We start from the raw sequence: 24,881 nt of genomic DNA, 5'->3' as shown, positions 1-24,881 counted from the left end.
AGTTTCTTTTTGGACACAGAGTGCTGCTTGTTAGAAGTTCAACAGTTATTCTTTAAGATGTTTGCGTACCACTTTCCCAGCACAGCTGCTATAGTTATATATGTGCCCGTGATCTCACTGGCCCTGACTGACTCCCATTGCTGTCCTGGGTAATTGTCAGATTTGTGGCAAACACTGTGTGATTTAATTATTCACTCATCAGGAGGCTTTTACTATGTTGTTAACCAATTGTAGTTGATAAAATAATAATATTTGGTTAGTCATTTTGATGTGAGAAGTATAAAATGAAACCGTGAATTCACATGACTGTGGCTCTTTGGGGGAATGTTGATTGCTAATTTGGCTCCAGAACCACTGAGGTTTGAGTATCCCTGCTCTAGAGTTTAGGGGGAGCTTAATTCTTTGCAGAGTTTGTGAATCATGCCGTGTCAACAATAAGTGCCTTTTTATATGATCCTATCCCACCTGCCCCGCCTGGTGTAAGTGCCAAGGTGAAGGGCCTCTGTCCCCTGTCAAAATAGGCACAAATAATTGCAGAATGTTGTTAATCTCATTCCCCTGCCTTCCTAGAAATTCATTGCACAAAATCAAAGCAGTTCCCTCTATTTTTTACCAACTCTGACAGTTCGTACGTGAAGAGATGGGCCCTAAGAAGGCCTTGTCAGCAGCTAGGGGCCATCGTCCCATTTGGACTCTGTGCTGTGGAGTCAGCAAATTAATCCTCATGCCAGGGTGGGCTGTTTCCCCTGCTGTGTGGAGTGGCCTAAATGCTGTTTTCCTTTGCTTGGCTTCCAGTGACAGCGAAGAACAGGAAAGTACCAAAGAGGATAATGCTGCTCTCCTGAATTTTCACCTGAAATACGAAGCCGACCTCCTTTTCACCAGGTTTGTGGTCATTGTGGCGGGGGGGTTGATGAATTGGTCGCTGAGCAAACCTGGCCCAAATCCTGCAGCCCTTGTTCAACCATGATACCCACGACTCCCAGGGCTCCGTGTTTCCCTGCCTGGGGGGAGGACACTGAGCTCATGGTTTGCCTGGAATTGTTCCATAGAGATGGAAGGGCTAAGACTCAGCTCACTAAACTGGAGTCAAGGGTCTCCATGGGAAGGCTTCTTGCCTCTGCACTTCTGTCCACACGACTGCAGCTCCTCCGCCCCGCAAAGTGCTTCCGGGTGCTGGGTGTGGGGAGCTCCGCAGCAGGGAGGGGTGTCCTGGGCGAGGCGCTCTGCAGGTTTGAGGGGAGAGAATCTGGCATGGGGGTGGCCAGCCCCTGGTGACCACCTGTGTTAGATGGGAATAAGGGGAAACCACATGAAACACAAGGGACAAGGCTTTATTTTAAGGGCTTTTTAGGGAAAAAACATTTCCCATAGCGTATCATGTCTTTTTTCTCTGAAGTGTCCATTTCTACTGCCCTCTGTTATACAATGCAATTATCAGGAGCTTCAACTGAATGTTTAAAATGGTACTTGTGATCAGGTTTAATACATTTCAATGCATCTTCAAATAAGGGACGGGTGGTCCCCCTAGCACAAATCAATGAAATAAGGGACCGTCCCTGAAAATAAGGGCCAGGTGGTCAACCTAGGCTAGTCCCACCAACAACAACTGCCAGCCTGTAGAACGGGAAGACTGCAGCTACCCTTGACTGGCTTCCCTGAGCTCTAGGAAGAGAGGGGAGCATGCCACAGAGGTGTGATGGATCCGCAGGTGTGGGCACCACTCTGCATTTTTGCCCTGGGTTAGAGCAGCAGGGTTTGTGGCTGCTCTTGGAAAGGCGAGAGAAGAACACAGGTTGGTTTCGAGGAATGGCTCCTGGGTCACCCTGGCCAAGCTCTCTTGCAAGAGAGGATCCAGCTCAGCAAGTTGTCGGCGCTGCGGTGAGGGTGTCATAATGCGGCGTAGCAGAACAGGCTTGGGAGGCAGGAATGGCTGACGGCTACCAACGCCGAGAAAACGAAGGGCTGCCGCGAGTGAGGCCAGAATGTGCAGCTGGTGGCGGCTTTGGACACCCGCTCCTGTGCGCACAGCTGCCCTCTCCGGCCAGCCCAGATGTGCGGGTGTTTGTGCAGCTGCTGCCGGTTGCACAGGCAGAGAGGGACGTGCAACAACAGAGGCTGCACGCTCTGCACGTGGCATCCGAGCCGCCAGTGTCCAGTTGCAAGCTTTCTCTGCGATACCATCTCACCACGCAGTGCCTTTGGGCGCCAAGGAGCCCCAGTGGGGTTGGGGTCGCCCCCTACCACGCCCTGGTGAAAAGCCTGTGGATAAGGAATGGAAATGCTTGGAGGAGGGTTTCCCCACACCTGCCTTCCTATGGCCTAATCCTGCACCAGACTAGTCAATGGGTGTGTAGGCATTGCCTCCAATGGGGGCTTGGTCAGGCCCTTAAAGTGGGGTGGAACAGGGGCGGATCTCTGTGAGGGAGCTGTGGGAAGCCATGGGTGGCCATGGAGTTGACACGGAGGCACAGATACCGGAAAGGATCCCCAGCGCTCCTAGCTGAGCATTTACCCGGTGCTCATCACTGCAGCGGGTGAGCCCTGCAGGACCCAGTGCCTGTACCATACAAGGTCAAACTACCTCCCACACAACGATCCAAGCTTTTGTGAGCTGCGGCACTTGGGCTATTACCGTAGTATCTTTCCTTTCCTCAGTCACGTGGGGCGGGAGTTTTCCTCATCAGCAGCGCCTCTGTCACTACTTGCTTAGATTTGTCTGAAGGGCATTTCCTTAGCCTGTTTGGAAAAGAAGCCCCATCTGGAGTGGGCTGTCGTCCACGCTTCAGAGAAATCTGCAAAGGAGATTTTTGCTGTGGTGCTAGTCTGGATTGAATAACAATGGTACAAACGCAACTCTGTTTGGTAGCATCAAAGGGGCTACCGTTCGGGGCTACAGGCTTGGGTTTTCTGCTTGCCAAGAGAGTGCTGTAGTGTGAGTCCTGCCTGGAGCGCGATGCGGCCATTACTTCGTAGCTCCAGCACCAGCGCTGCACAGCGTATGTCTGAATCGGGACCCTTTGCATCTTGCCGAGAGGACCAGGCTTTCCCTACTGATTCGAGGGCCACTGCTGTAGCAGCTGTTCCACTTGTTTCGGAGGGGAAACGCAGCTATTTCCATGTAAGCAAGCAGGCCACAGATTGACAGCGGGAGTTTGCCGTGGAGGAGTTAACACACTCTTACCGGGTTCTTTTCCCAACAAGTCATTTCAATTAGGGTTTCTGGGGTATTTAGATTCCTACTTTCCACCCGTATTTTTCCTCCCAAGGTGAATCTCTTTCCAGTGACGTCATTATGCTACATTATCATTTAAAGATTACAGTCCAGTTTTCTTCTACTGTGAGGCGGTCTGGAATACAGATATAAATGAGGCCAAGGTGATAACTCACCGACATTCCAATGCAATTCATTCTTCCAGCCAAACCCCCCAGAGCCCTGCTAAAGAGATCTCATGCAATATTTCATAGCAGACTGATTAGACATATTCCGTATGGCATGTGGTTTACACACAGGAAGGGAAAGCAATCTAAACAGAAGTGATTTGTATATTATTTAAAATCTGGATTGTGGGTGTTAAATGTTTTTAATTCATGTGTTGTCGAAAAAGACTAACTCACACTGTGGTAAATACAGTATAAATGAGAGGAAAAGATTAGTTTGCACATGAAAGGAGATGTAATGTGAATGTTCATTTTTGAACACACACGTTGATTGCATTCATAAGAACGGCCACACTGGGTCAGACCAAAGGTCCATCTAACCCAGGATCCTGTCTTCCGACAGTGGCCAATGCCAGGTGCCCCAGAGGGAATGAACGGAACAGGTAATCATCAAGTGATCCATCCATCAAGTGAACCATTCCCAGCTTCTGGCAAACAGAGGCTAGGGACACCATTCCTGCCCATCCTGGCTACTAGCCATTGATGGACCAATCCTCCATGAACTTCTCTAGTTCTTTTCTGAACCCTGTTATAGTCTTGGCCTTCACAGCATCCTCTGGCAAAGAGTTCCACCGGCTGACTGTGCGTTGTGTGGAGAAATACTTCCGTTTGTTTTAAGCAATTCCTCATTGTAAAGTATGGGTGCGATGCCCAGGACCGGCCACAGATTACAGCTATAAACACACTATAAACACACTGAGGGACAGCATTTGTGAACTCTTTGTGTCAACGCTCAGCTACCCGCTTCAGCCCAGGAGTACTGGGTGCAGCTTAGCAGAAGGAGGGGCAGAAAGGTGACCACCCAAGTGCTCCCTGATCTGGGCCAGTCTCCCAGCATAAATCAGAGCAGTCTTCAGGGTGTTCTAATGTACAGTGGCTGCAAATGCCTACAAGGAGCTGTTGCGGCAGCCGGGGGCCTAGAGAAGGCCTGGAGTGACCTCCAACCCCTGCAATAAGGGTGGTGTAGGAGTTACTAGTCTGGCTTTGTGCCGTGGAATTTTTCCTATGGCGAGCCGGCTATAGGGCCGCTGTGTGTCAGCAGCCCAGTGTAAACAGCCATGGCAGAGCTCCCCAAAGGTGAACACCTTCTCTGTTTGACTTGGGTTCCATTAAAGCCCTGGCCATCCGACCCGCTTTTAAAATTCACTAGCCAGGTTTACATTCACGTGCCACAAGTTTGAAACCATGTGTAGCCCAACCGGCGGGGATGTTCACTAGAGATCATTAAAATGGTCTTCGGGAGAGAGCCGTGCGGCTCTGACAGGAAGGATGGTTTAGTGTATAGGGTGTTAGTCTAGGAGTTCTGGGTTCAAATTCAAGCTCTGCCTAAGGTTTCTGCTGTGATCTTGGCCAAGTCATTAAGGGTCTGATTTTTTAATGTATTTAGGCATCTATTTCCCACTGAAATCAATGAGATTTTGGCACCCAAATATATTTTAAAATGTGCCTAAATAGCTTTAAAAATCAGAGCCTACTAGCCTCTTGTGAGGATAACACTGAAGATTGTGAAGCACTCAGACACTATGGTAATGGGCACCAGATAAGTACCTAAGGGTACATGTACACAGCAATAAAAAACCCGCAGCAGCACATCCCAGAGCCTGGTTCAGCTGACTTAGGCGGGGGAAATGTGGGCTGCGGGGTTAAAAATAGCAGTGTAGACATTCAGGCTTGGGCTGGAGCCTGGGCTCAGAGACCCTTCCCTCATGCGGGGTTTCAAAGCCCGGGCTCCAGCCAGAGCATCTACACTGCTATTTGTAGACCCACCCGCCTGAGTCGGCAGACCTGGGCCTCGGGACTCTGTGCTGCGGGTCTCTTATTGCAGTGTCGCCCTCCCCTAAGATAAGGTGACATGGTAACCCTACTTTAAAAGCAGTTTCACTGACATAACCCCAGGGCAATTTGGATGTATTTGCTTTCCCACAATAGCCAGCGAAAAGCCACTGCCTTGCAATGGAGCATTTAATCCCCTTTACTGTGGCTCCCGTAGAAAAGCATTATTTTACGTCGTCTCGATGACAGCTTAACTATTTTCCGAAAGGGCTCAGCTTTCCACTACTGCAGACTAGACTTGAGCTTTGGTTTTCAGTTGAGAAAAAAAATATGAAGGAAACATCAAACCGAAGTCCCTTGGCAATAATGCCACTGTGCTCTCTAACACTCAGTGGATACATGTAGAAATCGAGTGTAAAAAGCAATGAGGTGACGGGCATTTCATAATGTTTTAACACACAAACCTGCGTGTTATTAAGTATGTGTGCGTGTGATTTCTTTAAGAGAAAAACCACTTACTGGACACAATAATGTTCCTAGCATGTGTTACCAACCTCTGATGTGACTTCACATCCCTGTGTCTGGACTCTTAGTCATAGGATTTAAAATAATCTCACCCCCCACCAAAAAAAAAAAAAATTTGTGCAAGAGAATGTGCAGAGGATTTTATGCAGCATGTTAAACCAATGTGTCTCCTGGGTGTGAATGCAAAGTTCAAGGAGAAAAGTGAGCTAAAGTTCAGATGACAATTTATTTACACGATTAGCAAAACACAGCATATATAAGTACATTCCGTGGCTGCCCCCTATCCGGGCTGTAATTTCTACCAGATTTTGGAATCTTTCTGCGATTTCTTATACTCCAGCCAGTGGGGCCCAGCAAGCAAAGTCACTTTATTCCTTGTGATTTATGGGACTGTTTCTTTTCACTCCAACAAAGATGCAACTGCCAGAACCACCCCACGAGCACCGAGAACAAAAATGTTACGCTCTGGTCCCACTAAAAAAGGAGGAATCTTTTCAAAGCCATTGTAAGTTACTTGTTGGCCAAAGGCTTTCTGCCTGTGCCCCAGCACACACAGCAGTGAATGCAGAGCTGCACACCGGCTAGCAGAGATTCCTCAGCTGTGGTCTGTGGCAAGCTGGCTGGTCACATGGCGCTGGCTCCTTCCTGGGGGTTCAGCTTCTAAATAGTTATTTGATTAGTTGATTTATATTTATACACCATTGATATCAACGTCCAGAATTCTTGCCGTATTGGGCCCTGCCTATGATATGTATTAGCTAGAATAATTAACCAGCTTCCTATATTAAAGTGATACAGATTCTGCCAGTGAATTTGCTGCTGGTGAAACTAAAGTCTAGCACACCAAGGTGCCAAGGGAGCCTGTCCACACGGTCCTGCCCGGGCACCTCACTCTGACCCAGCCCCTGCCAGCCCTCGAGCGTTTAGCACCGTTAAACGCTGGGTGCTGTGGCTCCTGGCTGATGAATGACGGGTGCTAGAGTCCTCTTGTTTCTGATTGGTTGTTTTGCTGAGACGTGACGTGCCCTCGTTCGTTGTCACGACAGGAGTTCGAGTCTGAACTATTATGAAATCAAGTCAAACAGCTCCCTGGAGAGGTACGACAGCATTGGCCCTCCCTTTCATTGCACATTTAAGGTAAGGCAACATTTTCGAGTGATGGGTCAAAATACTTGCCTTTTGTAGGCCCATGGATCAATCTTCAGTTAGCCAGGGCGCTGCCTGGGTGCTGGCACCCAGCACAAGGGGGACTGGCCTGGCGCACACCGCGTCAAGATCAGGGGAGCCCTGGCTGAGCGTTGGGCCACCTCTGACAAGGGCTGCGTGCTCTGAGGCCAGAGCAGAGACTCAGCCTCGCCATTAGTACACGGTGCCCGTTTCTGACCTGAATTGCTCCTTGCAGCTGAAAGACGTGAGAAGCAAAGATCTGGCAGGGTAAAGCCTATGGCCTGGAGGAAACTGTGGCTACTCTCTCTGGAAATGAGTTCTCCTAACCCAAGGGCCCTCCTTCACACCAGCCCTTCTGGCACCGCGCTGCTTTTGGGGCAGATTTTCCACATGCTGGTTTGGAAAGCCTGCTCCCCGCTCGTCCCAGCATACTTCTGCTCCCCCACTTGCCAGGCTTCAGAGCCCAATCTCCTCCACAAGCCGTAACATCGGCAGGGCTGTTTGTAGCGTGGTAGCACTGTCAGCCCAGGGTGGGCAGCTTGCTGCTGTGGGCTGTGTAGACACCTTCTGTGCTACAGTGACCGTCTGCAATGTGGGAAGAATAGCACTTCCCTACCTCTCGGGGGTGCTACAAGGACAGTCCATTAACGGTGACCAGACATCATGGTAACAGGGGCCAGATAAGGTCCTAAAAGAGAGAGATGATTGATTTTACTACCGACACACCCTCAGTAAACAACCGGTTGCCTCACCTGATAAAAAACGTAGTGTTCCAATTTAGGTCCATCTCACAACAAAAACCCACCAGTTATCCCTGAGCAAAGAGCTTGCAACGGACAACTTGCTCTTTCTCACCTGGTACAAAAAGGTAATGCTCCTCGAATGCTGATTCCCTGCGTTAAAACAGTCTCTTTTCCATGTTACAGCTGCACAATCTGGGGTTCTTTCCTGTCGATGGTGTGACTATCAAAATCACAATCCCAGTAGCCACAAGAGGAGGGAATCGCCTTCTGCTGCTGACCGACTTCATTGTGGATCAGGTAGCAGTTTTGATTACTTCCACTTTTGGAATGGTTCCAGGAGCTGCCCTTTGAAATATTTCCTTTATCAAGTCTCTTACCAGTGCTACTCTGTGCTTCCCAAATGCTTAACCGTTTCCACTCAGTCCATGGGGATTCACAGTAGGCAGCGAGATGAGGCTATAGACCTCCGTCCCATATATAGCCAGGGGACATACTTTCATGTGCTCTAGAAAGTTGGTTGATGCTGTTATATTCATATCCTGGTAGTAGGTAATTATTTTCCTTTTGTCATTTCACCTTGAGTGTTAATAGTCATCTTCTCGCTTATCTGAACCCAATTATTTAACTCTTTGGCTCTTCCGTACACTCATGGACTTCTTCCTTCCACATTCCTTTGGCTGGGAAAGTGGAAAGTGGTAGCAAGCCACTGGTTTAATCCACGCCTTGCAAGGACTAAACCTCCCACTAGCATTTAATGACTTCTTGCTGGTCTTGAAATGATTATGTTTTGACTGGGACATCTGCTGGAACCTGAATGACCACAAAATGGTGAGAGAGTTCAGGGGCAGATCACTGGGCATCTTGTGTATAATTTTCCCTCTGCAATGGAGCATATTTCGCGCGCTCTCTAAGAAAAGACAGCCTTGTCTGAGAGACGGTGTGTCAATGGATATTTTAGCTTCAATACCTGTTTTTGTAGTCACAGCCCTGGCACACTTGCCCTATCACACACACCAGCACACGTGGACAGACGTGGATGTCCCAGTCGGCGGGAGGTATTACTGATATAGCTCTTGGGAGGACACAAATTCATCTTCCACTTTGGGACTATACCTCCCACCGCCACCCCGGGATGAATTTTCGTTAGTAGAAAAGAAAAAATCTTCCATGATCCTCGACAAACCTGTGAAATTGAATTCAAAGCTTGTGGGTCAAGCTCTCCCAAAGGGCTTACTCATAGCTAGTGAGACTGTCTCCAGCAAGGAAACAGCTCCTGGAAATAACTCTATGAACTAGACAGGGTTGAGGAGAGCTGTTAACCTTTCAATTAACCTTTTAATTAAAAATATATTAAACGTGTTAATTAAAAATGAATTGCTAGTAGTGAAAGCCACATGCTGTCCATTATAGCTTGCGTTTCAGATGCTCCTTCTTAACTTCTGATTTCAGGGCTAAACTTTCCATGCCTGAAGATCTGTGACATTTGGGTACCTAATGACCTAAGACACTTGTTCTGTGGCCACGACTGACCATGTTGTTGTTTTCAGACAGTAGCTGTCATTAGAGAATAATTTTGTGTCCATTTTCAGATGTGAATGGATAACAGTAAAACTCTGGACTCATTGAGAGAGAGCATTTCCATGCTTTATTGCTCTCGACACGTTAGATTAGAGGAGAAGGTTTAGATAGAGAACCCAGCCTTCTGTGACACTTGTCACAGACCCATCCATGGACTCTGTATAGTGGAAGAGCAAAAATAAAACTGCCCTGAATATGGAAAGCCATGGGGTGTGTTTGTTTAGTTCCTTTGGGTCAGTTTTAACGTGAATTTCTTTATGTTTAACTGAATTTCTTTTACCCATTGAAGGAAAACATGACATGTAATATCTGGGGAAACAACACTGATTACAGAAGGACACCTGCTGAGGAGGACCTTTCCCGTAACCTACAACTGGTATGCCATTTGCATCGGCTTTTGCCTACCCTCTTGTCCGGGCTCTGTCTCCAAGGCACTCCTGCTCTGTCTTTGCGATTGATACATGTCTCCAAAGATAGCATGACCCTTGGGCTGAAGGAAAGAAAGAGCAGAAGGGAGAGGGTGATCCCGTATGCACACAAGTTCTGGGGAAGGCCTCCTGGCTGTGAGAAATGTGCACTGTGTAATTGGCCAGGGTCAGTGTCTCCATTAAGGCCAGCCATTATTCAGGAGGTCAATGTCCAGTCCACCCACAGACCTTGTCTCTTCCCTTCGGAGGCACGTGCCAAAAAGCATCACACTGCTGACATCCGGGGCAGTGCTGGGCTGCTGGATCAGGTGCAGTTTGTGAAAGCCGTTTTGATGGTGACAAAACGACTCTTTCCAGCGGTGTGTTTGGTTTTGGTTAGAGATGGACTCAAACTGAAAACACCAATCTGGGTCCCAAGCCCCCCACTGCCTGGAGGCTTTGGTTCAGCCCGTTGTACAAATCAGAACTGTCCGCTGGCTCCATCTTGTCTTCCCCGTCACATGGGAGCTCCTCACTCTCTCCTCCTTCCAGACCCTGCACAGCTCTGACCTAGCCTACATCTCTGCTCTCAACTTTCTCCTCCTCCTCGTCAGAGCCCTTTTGTATCACTGCTCAGCTCCATGTAACCACTGTGGAATTAATCCATCTCCTCCTCACCTCACTCTGTAGGGTTTGTCCACTTAGGGAAGGGATCTCGTTTGTTCTGTATTCCGTATATTGAAGGGCAAGCTGAACCTGATCCAACCCGACTTGAAACAGGCAACATTCCCATTCGCTTCAGTGAGAGCAAGCCCAAGGCCCTTTATCAACAAATAACAAACAGTGTGTTTTGTACAGCACCTGGCACAGCAGGGTCCTGATCCTGAATGGGGCTGTTACCTGCACAAAATTCTCTCTTACTCACACACTCTAGGGGCACCCACCTTTACCCAGTTCCTAGGGCTCAAAGCGTAACCTTCTGCGGGTTTGCAGGACCTTTTACCAGTGAAGAAGCCTTACACAATAATATCCTTATCTTCTATTTATTAACAATTACCAAGCAGAATACACATGCTAAGAATACAATGCCATGCTCACCAATCCTGATCAGGCAGGTGGACTTTCCCTGTTGGCCAGGCAAGGTCATTCTCGTCTGGATTCTGGTTGCTGCACGTCACGGTCGTGCAGAGGATTCTTAGCAGTTTGGATCTTAGGCTGTGTCTTGGAGGTGAGTTCTTCTTCTTCTTCTTCTTCTTCTTCTTCTTCTTCTTCTTCTTCTTCTTCCAGGTCTTTCCCTCTTCCTTCTCTGCTGGTCTCCTTCTTGGACCCCAGTTTATATAGTGAAACTGGAGTCCTGCTTAGCTATACCTGAACCAATCATTATCCTAACATTTTACTAACCAATCCTAACATAGTGTAACAAAATTCTCTAACCAATCCTACCCCACCACCTTAATTAATGTATTACGTAACAGACAGAAACAATCAAAGAACCAGGCAGAGCTCATACAGACAAACAATAGGGAAGTGGGGACCATAAAGATAAACCAATAAAGACATGAGGATTTCACAACCACAGCTATTGATAAGTGGTTTCTTGCCAGACAGGATGCTATCAAACAAAGTTTTCTTTAACCATTTTAAGATCTGTTTCTTTATCTGGTGATGGTGGGGGCCATTAGGACCGGGTGTCCTTCTTAACAGCCAGATATTACATTGTTTTAATGTCTTTAGATGGAATATGAGGATGTGACTTTCTGCTTCTTAGCTAATGCCTGCTGCCCTGCTAACATGGCTGCAGACAAAGGCCTTAGGCCTCACAATATGGCGACAGGGAAACCACCTTATCCCTACAGGGCCTTTGGGGCATGTGGCAAGACGTAGCATAAAATAATAATAATGAGATGGCAACATTCAGAGTCTGGGTCAGATTTCACCCCTCCCTCTTCCATGCACTGAATCCGAGACTGTTCAGATCCAGGATTATGGCACAAACCCAGGCTCTCAATGCTGCTGTTTGATTTCAACATTTTGGTTCTTGTTTATGACCAGAAAATATTTCCGCCTCCCTTTCTCTCCCCGAGCGTGAAACGAGCCAATCAGAGCTGGGCTGCAGTGTCTTTTCATTAGTACCAGGGGAGATATTTCTTGAATTATGCTCTATCCGGAAGGAGAAGGGAAGCCTGGCCACATGTGACGGTAACATCAGCGACATGCAAACATCTGCTTTTTCAGAACCACAGTAACTCGGACGTCGTGTCCATTGACTGTCATGTGAAATTAGCATCCAATGAAGAAATCAGCTTTCACCTACGTGGCAATCTGTGGCTGGAGTCGCTGAAAGCAGTAAGTACACCAACCGGCGCTGTGCCGTCAAACAGAAAGAGCCTCACGGCGAAGTGTTACAGGGCAAATAGATTGGTCTTCTCCCAAGCTTTCTGCCTGTCCCAGGGAGCACAGACGATGTATTCAGCTACAATTAACCCTCCATCCTAATCTGAAATCTCCTGAGGCACCTCACCATGGAGAATGTAATACTGAGCCGCACACTGCCCGTTTCTTCTTCAAAGTGCTTTGCCATCGTCACCTAGTTAATCCAACACCTCTGTGCGGTGGGTAGAGGCTGAGGTCTAGGGCTCACCTTATGGCTGGTGTGGACTGGCCCAACTCCACAACATTAGTAGAGATTCCCCTTCTCGCCCCAGATCTGAATTTGTCCCATAGAGACTAGGGGACACTGATGTCAATAAAGCTCTGCTGATCTACACCAGCGGCCGGTCCGGCCCAAGGCCACGCAGGGAGGATAAGAACTCAGAGCTAGCGCAGGGGTTACAGCCCAGTTCTTCCTGAGGTTCTTCCTGTGCCCCACCCATCTCCGCCGTTCTGTGATGCCCACGTGCTAATATTCATTCCCCATGATGCAGCAGGTCAAGGGAGGTGACACCAGATCTCATTTGCTTCACCTTCAGCCTAGCCGCCGGGCTCATCAGCCAGGGCAACTCGGACAGCCAGACTGGTCCCTAGCCCAACATTACAGCCCCTCACATTAACCGGCAGGGTCCAGCCTCACTGGGACGAGTCCAGGGGCCTGGGAACCTGTCTCGGGGAATGTGCACTGGGGCATGTTCTGGGGGTGGCATCTTGGCAGCTGCTGAGCATTTGGACTGTGTCTGAGGAACAGTACGACTGCCTGCAGTTGGGTCAGCAATGAGCTACAGGGCCTTGCACCGTGACAGCTCCAGCGGGGGCTCATAATGACCAAAAGCTGTTGCCATCTGATGGCCATTCAGAGGCCTGTATTACATGTTTGGTGGTCTCAGGCCGTATCCCAGTGGACGGTGCCCACCCCACAAGACCCACCGTCGCAGGTGTTGACAATCCCCCGCTAAGACCGAACAAGCCTCTTGCCCTTAAAGGTGGCTCCTCTAGATTCTGATGGGGCACATTGGCTGGGCTGAGGACACTTGTCCTGTCCCATGCAGAGAGCCAGGGAGTCAGTCCCCAGGGCTCTCGCCCCAGCCCCGTACACCGGCGCCAACCCAGCCCTGCGCTGCATGGCACTTGTGGCTCTAGCAAATGGTCCCCTTCCATTGCAGCTGCCCCTTTGGGACGTCGCCTGACCTGGGCTCAGTGTTACATTCTAGGCTCACGCTGGGCCTGGTGCCGATTCTCACCATTGTTCTGTCTGTGCAGCTGAAATTCAGGTCACTGAAGCTCACGACGAATGCAGCTCTGCAGCGACGGTTTCGCAGCCCCTTCATCTTTCGGGAAGAGGACCCCAGCCGCCAGGTGAGCTGCTTTAGCTCTTGAAAAAAGAACAGGAGGACTTGTGGCACCTTAGAGACTAACAAATTTATTTGAGCATGAGCTTTCGTGAGCTAAAACCCACTTCATCGGATGCATGCAGTGGAAAATACAGTAGGAAGATAGATATATACACATATATACACTGCATGCATCCAATGAAGTGGGCTTTAGCCCACAAAAGCTTATGCTCAAATAAATTTGTTAGTCTCTAAGGTGCCACAAGTACTCCTCGTTGTTTTTGCTGATACAGACTAACACGGCTGCTACTCTGAAACCTTTAGCTCTTGACTATACTCCCCAATGATGGGAGCACAGATATTTGCATTAGAAGGGAGGGGATGGAGAAAGCCCTAAGTGGGGCTGGACTGCATCAGGCTACCGTGGAAAAGAAATCAGAGCAACTCCAACCCAGCCAGGTGGGCAGGCTGGCCAGAGAGAGCTGGTGATTCAGAATAAGGCGGATTCAGGTGCCACCTTTCCCTACCTCTCAACCTTGGAAACCGACAGGACTCTCAGCTACCGGGATGAAATCAGGGGAAGCTGCAGCCAGAGCTGCCACAGCCCCAGAGCTGAGACTGGCCATTGATTTCACAGGGCCCAGGGCAGACTGCCAGAGTTTTCCCATCCCCCAGATCAGCAGAGGCGGAAGCTGGGGGTGAGGCGAGTTACACACATTCCCATGCACACGCGCCCACCCTCCCTACCCCTGGCGATTGGAGAAAGGGGAGAATTAAGGTCTGTGAAAGACCCTCAGGTGCTCAGATACTGATGAGTGTCGTACAAAACAGACTAGAAAAGAAAAGAACATTGCAGCCATAGCCGAGTCCAGTGTATCTGCCGGAATCCCTCGGTTTATTTAGCCACTTACAGGCTGCACGTGCCCTTTTATAGGTATTTTCTTTGCTTTTGTCAATTTGCGCTTGAGCTGACATTTTTCAGGCACTTTGCGAATGGCTTTTGTTGGAAGCAACTCCCCTCCACTCAGCTTTCCAGGCAGCGGGGCAGGCTGGGGAATCTCCGGTTGTTTCACCCTCGCAGCCGGTTTCTCTGAGTTATTTGGCCATCCCCACATTCCCGTGGAGCCCAAATGCACCAGTGTGTCTAGGACACAGCAGCTGGTGGCACAAAACAATAATGCCAAGGGGCAAAACTGGATCAAGTGCCCTACCCCAGAAGGCCCATCAGGGACTCCGGTGGGTCTCTTCCAAAAGGCAGTTCCACAGACAAGCACCCTTGGTGGAGGACGCCCGGTCCCCAGCCTGGGACTGCCAGGCAGGGCAGAGGGCCCAGAGCGATGGGCGGAGGAAGTGGCCTCCAGAGAGACTGTTGTGTTAAAAGGGGCTTTACCCACACAGCCGTTGTGGGGCGGCTGGTTCATACTGGCTGAACTGTGTCTCCGGGGCTGAACGGCTGGAGAGTGTGGGAATTCCCTGATCACTAGGCTCAGGGCCTCATCCACGGCCTTCAGCAGGCTTTGGATCAGCCCCACAGTGCCAGCAGCAGACGCCAGGCTGCAGTCCCCTGGCAGGGGAAGGTCTGCCTGGAGCAGAGACATTGCTGTGCAAGCTGCCCGTGCTCCCTGTTCCCATCAGGCCCAGAGCCCCGGCAGAGCTGGTTGGGAGGCTCCGTGCCAGGCTCCCAGGAGATGGAATCACTCAGTGTCTCCTTGGCAGGAACAGGCAGTGGGGCTGGATGATCCACGCCAGCCACCAGAGGGTCCGTGCGCTCTGTCAGCCTTCAGAGCTGCCCTCCCCCGGCGGTTGGCGGCAGCAGCATTGCCATGTGCCTGCCCATGGGGAAAACTCCAGTGTGGCCAACTCTCATGATTTCATTGCAGCTCTCGCAGCATTTGGCGGTTTTCTTAAACCTCCAGCTCCTGGAGTCCTGTGATTCCGTGAGAATCTCAGCTGTCATTGAGCAAAACCAAGTAGGTGTCAAGCCCTCATGGTCGCAGAGCAAAGCTTGAAAATGTAGCCGAAAGGGACGTGTTCGTCCAGCGCTGGAGCGTTTTCACACGTGACCCCTTGCCCCGTGGGGTTTGTGTGCGGACGTGTCTGAGGCAGAGCCAGACAAGCCAGACTCCTGCTCCCACTAGGTCACCGCGTTCCCCGCTGGGCCCAGAGAGAATGGAGCGCTGCTGCCCTCTGCTGGCTGCAGGCTTCATCTTCTAGCCAATAGCCCTGCCAGACATCCTGGGCTGCCACAGGCCCTGCAAAGGGATTAGAGAGATGTCTGTCCATCGCAGGAAACTCCATTGTTAGCCTGAGCCTCGCTGCCTACAGACACCCACATTCTAGCACCGGCCGCCAAGTGACAGCAAGAAATGTTCAGTCGTTCTTTAAAATCTAAGGCAGGTGAAAAAACTGTGTTTTATTGCATTCCGTGTCAGGCCCTGCCTGCAGCCCCCGTGTCCCGCTGAGTACCATAGTCCCCTTTCAGTAGGGCCCTACGTAGGGCAGATACAGCCTGGCAGAGCCGTGTGCCTGTTCCCAAGCCTGAGCCCCTGTGATCCTGTTACCTCCTCACTGCTGCCTCGAAAGGGGTGGATTGAGGTGCAGGGGCAGTTGGATTTGAGATGAAGGCCTCGTCTACCCTGGGGATCCCAGCTGTCTGCACCCACCCGCCAGAGTGGCTGCACCGATGCAAAGCCCTGGTCCACAGGCAAAGCTGCAGTGTGCACCAGTGAACTGGACAGTGCAAGTTCTGGCTCTAGGCTAGGGGCTGGCACCAGTAAGCTAGTCTGCCGGCTGAAATCAGGGCATGTGCTAGGCGCAGAGAAGGCCGAAAAGTGGCATGCAGGGGGCCAGAATGGGGGGTGGAGGGAAGCACTCTGCAAACCCAAGCACCTTCGTCTCACACAGCTCCCGCCTCAGCAGCCCCCACCAGCAGCCGGGGAGGCTGCCACAGGGTGTGGCCTGGCCACAGGCAGGGCTGTCGACGTGCTCAGCGTTGGTGCTGACGAAGGGGATTCTGATCCTATTCCTATTGCAGATAACATTTGAAATCTCCAAGCAAGAGGAGTCCCAGATCCCGATCTGGATCATCCTAGGCAGCACGCTAGGCGGGCTCCTGCTTCTCGCGCTCCTTGTCCTGGCTCTGTGGAAGGTAAGGCCAGTTTCCAGCCGGCACTCAGGGCAGACATGCCTCGCGCGGCTGGGACAAGCTGACGCCATTTCCCTGCACTGTCATTATTCCTTTGTCATCGACCCATCGACATGAAGGCCAGAAGGGACCATTGTGACCTCTGACCTCTAGCCTGACGGACCATAGAACTTCACCCACCTCCCGCTTCCTTCTTCCCCTTGATTCCGTTTCCTTTGGTGAAGTTGGTGTAGCCTCTTCCTTCTCCCCAGAGCCAGAACCCAGCCCCGCCCCACCCCACCCCCTCAGGCTCTGTGCATCCCCCTGCACAGCACACCTGGGTTTGATAACTCAGGGCTGTAAACTAAAACACCCTCCGCTGGAAGTCAAGGGACTCCTCCAGGAGGGACAAGCCTCAGATGCAACTTGAGTTCCCAATATGACCCCAAACCTTCAACCAGCCTGCAACCCGCGCTGCTCGGATGGCTTGGAAATGGTCACAGTCAGGCTCGATGCCCGGTGCCCTGGAAGGGAGACGAGGAAGCTCCCAGTGCCTCCACACCACTTCCTTGTCCCCTTTCTTTCCTGTTCGTGGCGAAGGCAAAGAGAACAGCCCACTCCCTAGCCCAGCTTTAGCCTCACCTCTGGGCACAGATTGGGTTCCTCACCTCCAACTTGAGCTTCTGGGCTGGAAGCAGGGCCACGCAGCACCCCAGGGGAGCAGGCTCAACAGCCATGTAAGAGGGACAGGGTCACGCTGAATGCCAGTGCTGTGTAAAGAGAGAGGAGCAGAGAGGCTGGTCCCTGGCTGCCAGGGATTTGAGCTGACAAACATCATCAAACTGAGTGGCCAAATTGCAAGCAATGCAAAAGGCAGCACTGTCGGGGAGTGAGACCGAAACCCCGGGGGTCAGTGCCAGCTTCAGGGGGTCAGTGCCAGCTTTGCTCACAGCTGTGCAGACCATTAAATACCCCCAGGCATAGGGAATTGTACTGGGAAACACACTGGACATTGGTCATTGGGAAGACGAAGGTCCCCTTGCCTGGCATACCCAAGAAACCGATCACATGGGATACGCCGGGGAAAGGGGACAAAGGCCCAAGGCCCCTGATGTTGTGCCCTGGAGATGAAGTCCCTTCCTGAGCCCGTGTTTAGGGATGGGTTTAACCGTATCTTCTCAGATCTTGCACTGTGCATTGCAGTTGCTCTTCCCAGCAAATCTTTGATAAACCTACACCAAGTTTTGTCCACAACTAGGGCATGACTGAATAGATTGCACTTCCCGAGAGGGCCCCTTCTCAGGCAGGTAAGATCGCTGGTTAAACAGATGGGGTGCGGGCAGGCAGGTTTTGCTGCTCGTTGTCAAGCTGGAGTGGGAGGTTGGGGCAGGCAGAGCACATCCAGCCAAGGCTGCCCTGTCTTTGCTCCAATTTTCTGAGTATGTCAAAAATCCTGCTCCCATAAGTCTATGGCAAGACTGCCATTCGTTGTAATGGGACCAGGATTTGCCCTGTATGGAACAGGGGACCCTGGCATTTACAATTTACATGTAAACATTTCAAAAGAGCAGTAATCTGGGTTTGTGGCTGGACCCATGAAAAGGCATAGCCACCCAACGCCACATCCTGGGAGCTCTTGCCCTTCGAGCACCTACAGCGTGCATTATTGCTTTGTCTGAAAACCTTTGAACACTTGAGGTGCTTCTTCCCCCCCCGGAATACAAACCAGGGTTCACAGCAGCAGTGAATAAACGGAGATTCTTTTTTTGAAAGCTTCAGAGAAATCCTACAAGAATTTCTCACTCCAAAGCAGTGAGACTCCGACGGAGGCTCGGGAGCCGCAAGTGGCTCTTTAATGTGTCTTCTGCGGCTCTTTGCAGCACATGATATCAAAACACTGTGACTTAATTATTAACCAATCAGGAAGCTTTTACTGTGTTATTAACCAATTGTAGACAACGTGGTCAGTCATGTTGCTGTGAGAATAATCTATACAGTAAAAGCTGCGTTATCCGCACTTCACCAGCCGGGAAGCTCTATTAACCGTGATTTCTGATATCGCCCACTACAAAGCTTCAGTCTCGTAACCGGGACTAGTCCGCTGCCCAGGAGGTTATGCAATTGCACATTGTGCACTTTTATGCAAAAGAGGCAGAAGACATGCAAGCTGATATCAGGGATTTATTCAGAAAAGCAGCTTCCAGGGTGCGTCATAGGGTCATTACACAGTCAGCCCAATCTCCTACACCTTCTACCTCTACAATAATAACCGATGTTGATAATGACGACCCTGAGGCACTGCAAGATCCTGACGTGCCTTCTCAATCATCAAAGATTCAATTATGTTCAGTATCGTTTTAGTGTCATGTATTTTCAGTGAACTGGGTGTACGCCACGCGGCCCATAGTGCTATGTAGTGGCCTAAGATAACCTACTGTATCGAAAACTTTACCTATATACACCTAAGTGCTTCAAGAAACCAACCACTCTGCCGTGCAGTACTACTACTGGATTGGTGAATACCTGAATACCGTACTGGATCTTATACGTCATTCATTTGATTGTAGTCGAATTCTTTGAAAATTGGTATTCCATTGGTAAAGTATAACTCTCCGTTAACCGCAATATTTGATTAATTGGCACCCCTCATTCTCCCAACATGCCAGTAACAACACTTTTCCTGTATATATTAAATGAACCAGTGAATTCACACTCCTGTGGCTCTTTTGGGTAATGTGGCTCCCTAATTTGGCTCCTGAATTACTGAGGTCTGGGTATCGCTGCTCTAAAGGAACAGGAACGCTCAGGTGCCACACCGTATTTTGTAAAAAGCACATTTACTGATCGACTAACACATTAAAACCAAATGATGAAAAACTAAAAACTCTCTGCCACGAGTGCAGGGGACTCGATGACCTCTCGAGGTCCCTTCCAGTCCTGCCATTCTATGATTCTACTCTCTGCCATTGATACTTCTGGCATTTCAGTCACCTTGGACAGATGAATCAGTTTCACTTCCTGCTTTTCAAACACCAGCAGGTGCTGCAATGTTTCAAGGAAATTTAAATGCGAGCCATTTGAAAAGTTTTTTGCTGAATTTTTCTTTAATGTCAAACACATTTTTGTCAAAATAAAATTTTCCAAACCCTTTTTAGTGTCAAAAAATGTAAATGTGGGCCCTTCACTGCCTGACAATATCCCTCTAAAAGAAACGCACTTCAACATAAGCCGCTGAAGTAATGGTGGGGTTGTGGTTTTTTTTTTGTCTTTTCTTTAATTCCTACAGCTTGGATTTTTTAAAAGTGCCAGTCGCAAGAGAGATACCGAACAGGAGCAGAATGCCAAAGTATTCGAATGAGGCTTCCCCAGCGAGAGCCTGTGAAGCTCATCTATCTATCAACGTGTTCATATTAATTTACAGCTTACGGAGTATATGTTTGTCTTGATGCCGAGGGATGTGGGTGTGGAACTCCGTTTGCATCGAGATGAGAATACACCCCTTTGTGTGACATTATCTAAATAAAACCCATTCGGTGGCTATATGCCCCAGGAGCACAAGCATCAAAAGGTACTTCAAACTGGTTTTAAATAGTTCTGTTCTGCCTGGCCACAGGCAGCTATGCATATCGGAGAGAGAGAGAGAACTAAGAGCAACAACAGAATAGGGGTGGTCGTTATGATTAATTTTTTTATGCTGGGGATTGCAAGTTTAATGACATGCTACAGATCTAAGAAACAAGCAAGCCAGAGTAATTGTGAGAGCTGTGAGATTAGGGTGAAATCTCAGGAGATTTACAGTAGCTAATTTTCATGTATAAAATCCCACTGATTAATTGCACCTCCTGTTCTTGAACTTCTTAATCTGCATTAGGGATGGGATTTGAGAGACGTTCTAGCTGAAAGACGTAGACAGTCCAGTTCCCAACTGTTAAGCTGTAGCAACAGTAAACCTGCATTTATTCTTTGTTCATTGAAATGGCCTCACACACTGTGGGTAGTGCGTGTTCAAAAACAGTTTGAGGGAATGGACCTTGTGCAGAGCACTCTTTTGAGGCTGCTACTGCTACTAAACAATACTTTTGAGATACCTCATATTAAAGGTTAACATTTGGATTATTCAAACGGGGCGGACTTGTCAGTAAAATGCCACATGTGAATTCCCCACCTGCATGATTTGCCTAAGATTTCTCCAGTGAGGAAGAAAGAGACTAAAAATCCTATCCAAATAGTGAACAGATACATTGAACAAGTTACACATTTGTTAAATTCATGTTGTGCATCAAAATTTAATAATGCAGGGTTCAGTGGAGCTCCCACTGAAGCAAAGCGGAGCTGGCTCAGGCCGTTATAAAGCCACAGATCCCCAAGTGTTTTACATTTTCTGAGTGGAGCAGTTTAACGGAGAGATTTTAATTTGCTTTCTTTTTAATGCACTGAAAACAGTTAATAGCAAATTAAAGCACCTTAATGCAAAACTTCAGTGTCCAGCTGTATATACTTATTCTGAAAATATTTACCTGTTTAAACACAAAAAAACATCAAAAAACCAGTTTGAAGTGTTTTCTACAAACTGTGCAATTTCAAAGAGTATACGTGCAACAGGAATCGGAACGTGTATTATAATTGTATATACTTTGTGTAATGCAGAGATGATCAGTGCTGTTTGACAAAAATCTTTTCTTTTGCATAATATAATTATTTATGCTAATATTAACTTTATGATTGAAAAGAAAGAAAGCAGATGCCCACCCGATGCGTAATAAAGTCTGTTAAATACTGTTTTAGTATTTTTTAAGGTTTAAAAATTCATAGTTTCAACTACCATTCTGTGCTAATCCATTTTCACCAATTATCATCTAGAATTGGATTGAATTGTTCACGTGCCTTTAGCATAGAGTGGAAAGCGGGACTATGATTATACTAGTTCTGCCTTTATTTATTTTGACAATAAATGTATTTTCCAGAATGACTATATAGAAGCCTTCTTTTAAATGGACACTGTCAGGTTGAAAAAACTAAATGTTTACGCTCGCAGCATGAGTAGGGTGACCAGATGTCCCGCTTTTAAAGGGACCGTATCCCATTTTGGGGGACTTTTTCTTATATAGTCTATTATCCCCCCACCCCCATCCCGTTTTTTCACAGTTGCTATCTGGTCACCCTAAGCATGAGTATCCCATTGTGGGCCCATCCATATACATATTGCAGGATCAGATCCTTTGGGCCTTATCGTTGTGTTAAAACTTTAGGTTATTTAAACTGAAAAACAAATCTAATGGACTTTTCTTGCGTTTTGCATTTCTCAGCTTGAGCAAGGGAAAGTCTAGTCAGTTTCATTATTTCTAGTCAATTTTACTTACATGTTCTCCTGCACTAGCCCAAGCCTGTAATGGGGATGCAACTGCTTCAGGGAGTTGTTTATTTACGTCTGTTTCCACTGGCGATTTTAAACAAAGAATGGGACTAGCTATGTTAGTTTTAGGCTTTGTGAATGATTAGCATGGGGGTGCCTGTTATACAAAACTGAATGGAGATTTCTGACCTGACATTGTCCCTTTAATTCAATATTAGATTGGGAGTAGCAAATGTTTCCCATCACAAGAGTGCATTTTCTTATTGAGCTGCCTTAACTAAAATATTGGCCATTGTACATCGTTTTTTTTCCCCCTTCTCTGAGTAATCAATTTTCAGAAATCTTGCAAAATAATCGTGTCGAAAGTATTTAAATGGAAGGCTGTGTAAAGAACATTGAAGTCATCAATTCATCCTCACACGACCTCTCTCTTTGACCAACATCAAAACCAACCAAAAAAACCAACCCCAACAACAGCAACAAACAAACAGACCAGTAGCTTGTTCATTTCAGATGTTGGTGACGAGAAAATTAATTTTCTTTTTCAAATCCAAAACTTTAGCTTATCATTAGCATTTCCCCCATATTTTAAATAACGTCAATCTACACGAAATAGAAAATACCTCCAGGTCAAAATTCACTGGGGCCTGATTTTGCACCATTGAAGTCAATTGGCACTTTGCCACTTCGTTCAGTAGGCACAGAATAAGACCAATAGTGAATAAGCAACAGTGTAAACAGAATACCCAGTATTGCTGTGGATTGGGGTCTTTCCACTGACAACCAAACGGATGAAACGTCGCAACTTTGTATTAATTCTGTTCCTTAAAACAAAAGAAAATGATCGTCCGATCACTTCTTGCGTATACCATACTAATAATGGGAAAATAAAAGCTTTTCTCATGTATTCCACCAGTCTCATAAAGAACAAAAAGAAGCACTACCATCTTCTTTGGGATTGCAAGATGTCTGGCCAGTGCCTCATTCGAACGAGATGCATCTGAAGTTCACATTGCTCGTGTATATAGGAAAAGTTTGGCTGGCAAGTCTAGTTACATGGTTAGCAAGTTTCCAATTTGACGGACATGCTTTGCCAAAACTTGCCACTGCTGTAAAATATGCAAACAACATGCTTGTACACAGGGTATGTAAATATGCTTTGAAATGTGCAGCTCTACTTTGTAACACTGAACTGCTGGGAAATACAATTTGAAGATTTGTGTACATGGTCTTAATGTTCAGCTTTGACTATTTATTTTTTCACATTTTCTTCTGTCGTGGTGCTGCTGAAATCAACTCAGCAAGGATTGGGCTGTCCCTGCAATGTTAGCACATAGAATTTGGTTTCACGCCGCACCTTTCATTCTCAAGGTGTCTCAGAAGTGCATGGAATGAAGTTACTGTTCAGAGACCAGTGGTGGAGACAAGCATAGTGGTCATGATGAATGAAGCAACAGCTCATAACCTTTGTACGCCAAGGCCCCAGTTCTCTGGTCTGTTTGAGCAGGAACACAGAAGGGGCGTCTAAAGGGCTTGGTTGTTTTTTTGCATTGTCCTCAGGATATGTTAGAGCAGCCTTAATGCTGCTCTAACCTATTTTTGACTTCAGAGGCACCCAGGGGGCTGTTGCATCAGCTCAGAGTACCCGGAGCTCAATGCCGTTCCAGCAGTGCACCCTGCCAAGAAAGCCCCTTTGCTAACAGAGGCGATCTGCTGCTTTTACAGCCTTTTTAAGCTATTGGAGCACCATGAATGGGCTAGAGGGCAAGTGCCTAGGTCTCTTGCAGCCTGTTTTACAAAGGGTTAGGAATGTTGGCCAAGATTAGCAGGACCCATGCCAAAAAAGTGTAGCCCCAGCTCCAAACTGACGCCCTCTTTTCTGTTTAATTCTACGTGCCTTTTTGTTTGGTTAAGAACATTAAAAACGGCCATACAGGGTCAGACCAATGGTCCATCTAGCCCACTGTCTTGTCTGCCGACAGTAGTCATTGGTTGACCCTTGGTTCTTGTGTTATGTGAAGGAGTAAATAACACTTCCTTATCCATTTTCTCAATGCCAGATGGTTATTTAAAGCTGCTGCACACCAAGGTCACCGTTAGCTTTTCTCTTAAAACCCAAGCCAGCAAATGCTGAAGCTTAATGCAAATGCACAGTGCACCCCAGCGGTAGTAAGCAGCAGTCCGTCGGAGAGGTGATGTCAGGCTTTTCAAGCACAGCTGACCCCCCGCCCGCACCCCTTGCTGCCTGGCTATTGTGCCCACTTTGGTTCTGACTCTCCAGCACTTAGCTGGGCGCGTGCCGGGTGAACCCAGACTGCTGGTCTCACGTTCATAGGCAATGCAGGCTGCCCTAGCAGGCCTTTCTGTGTCTCCTCCTACACTGTGCTGGTGTGTCTGGAACCCAGCCAGGCCTTAGCAAGCTGGCTTGTAGCTCCATTATATGAGAGTTTTACGCCTACATTCAGTGTGCATGGAGCACCTTTGCTGCTGGAGCTCTCCGGAGGCAGACAATCATAGCGCCTGGGGGAAGGGAACAAATGCCTCCCTGCCACCAAGCCCCCAAGAGGGGCCCGTCTGCTTTCTAGGGCTCGCCAGCCAACAAATGACCTGCAATCTGCTGTTTGAGAGAGCAGGGACCAGAACCTGCTTCTCCCCAGAGAGTGCCCTAGCCACAGCCTACAGGGTCATTCTCCTGCTCTTGCTGGCCCAAGGACTGCTCCATCTTGCCTGGAAAGGGGAACAAAAGTAACACAGCCGCTGGCCCCTGCAGGCCTCCAGCACCTGTGTAACCTGGCGCACGTAATGAGGCTGGCGCGAGGGCTAGCTCGCTGTGACCCCAAACCAGAGGTAGGCACAGCCACAGACACTGGGCCCCATCCTGTAACAGGTTGCCACAGCTGCTGGGCACCAATGAAGCAGGGTAACGTGTCACTGTACAGCAAACCTAAAGCCAGGGTTACGGGCCTTGAAAAAAATCCCAGTGCGTGCGGGTACTACTGCAGTGCG

General features: G+C 48.5%; 1 protein-coding gene across 1 annotated transcript in view; it reads left to right on the top strand.

Moving 5' to 3' along the window:
• ITGA11 (integrin subunit alpha 11) overlaps nt 1–23,069 on the top strand; it is a 151,946-nt gene extending 128,877 nt beyond the window's left edge. Inside the window, exons 23-30 of the mRNA XM_074966615.1 lie at nt 796–885; nt 6,786–6,876; nt 7,833–7,946; nt 9,517–9,603; nt 11,870–11,980; nt 13,328–13,423; nt 16,433–16,546; nt 19,809–23,069. Coding sequence (XP_074822716.1) covers nt 796–885; nt 6,786–6,876; nt 7,833–7,946; nt 9,517–9,603; nt 11,870–11,980; nt 13,328–13,423; nt 16,433–16,546; nt 19,809–19,880 — 775 coding nt within the window. The 3' untranslated portion in view covers nt 19,881–23,069. The remainder of the gene's footprint in view (nt 1–795; nt 886–6,785; nt 6,877–7,832; nt 7,947–9,516; nt 9,604–11,869; nt 11,981–13,327; nt 13,424–16,432; nt 16,547–19,808) is intronic.
• The last annotated feature ends 1,812 nt before the right edge of the window (nt 23,070–24,881 follow it).

Source organism: Natator depressus, chromosome 10, assembly GCF_965152275.1.
Source record: "Natator depressus isolate rNatDep1 chromosome 10, rNatDep2.hap1, whole genome shotgun sequence".
NCBI classification, from domain to species: domain Eukaryota; kingdom Metazoa; phylum Chordata; order Testudines; family Cheloniidae; genus Natator; species Natator depressus.
This window is presented reverse-complemented; position numbering and strand designations above follow the sequence as displayed.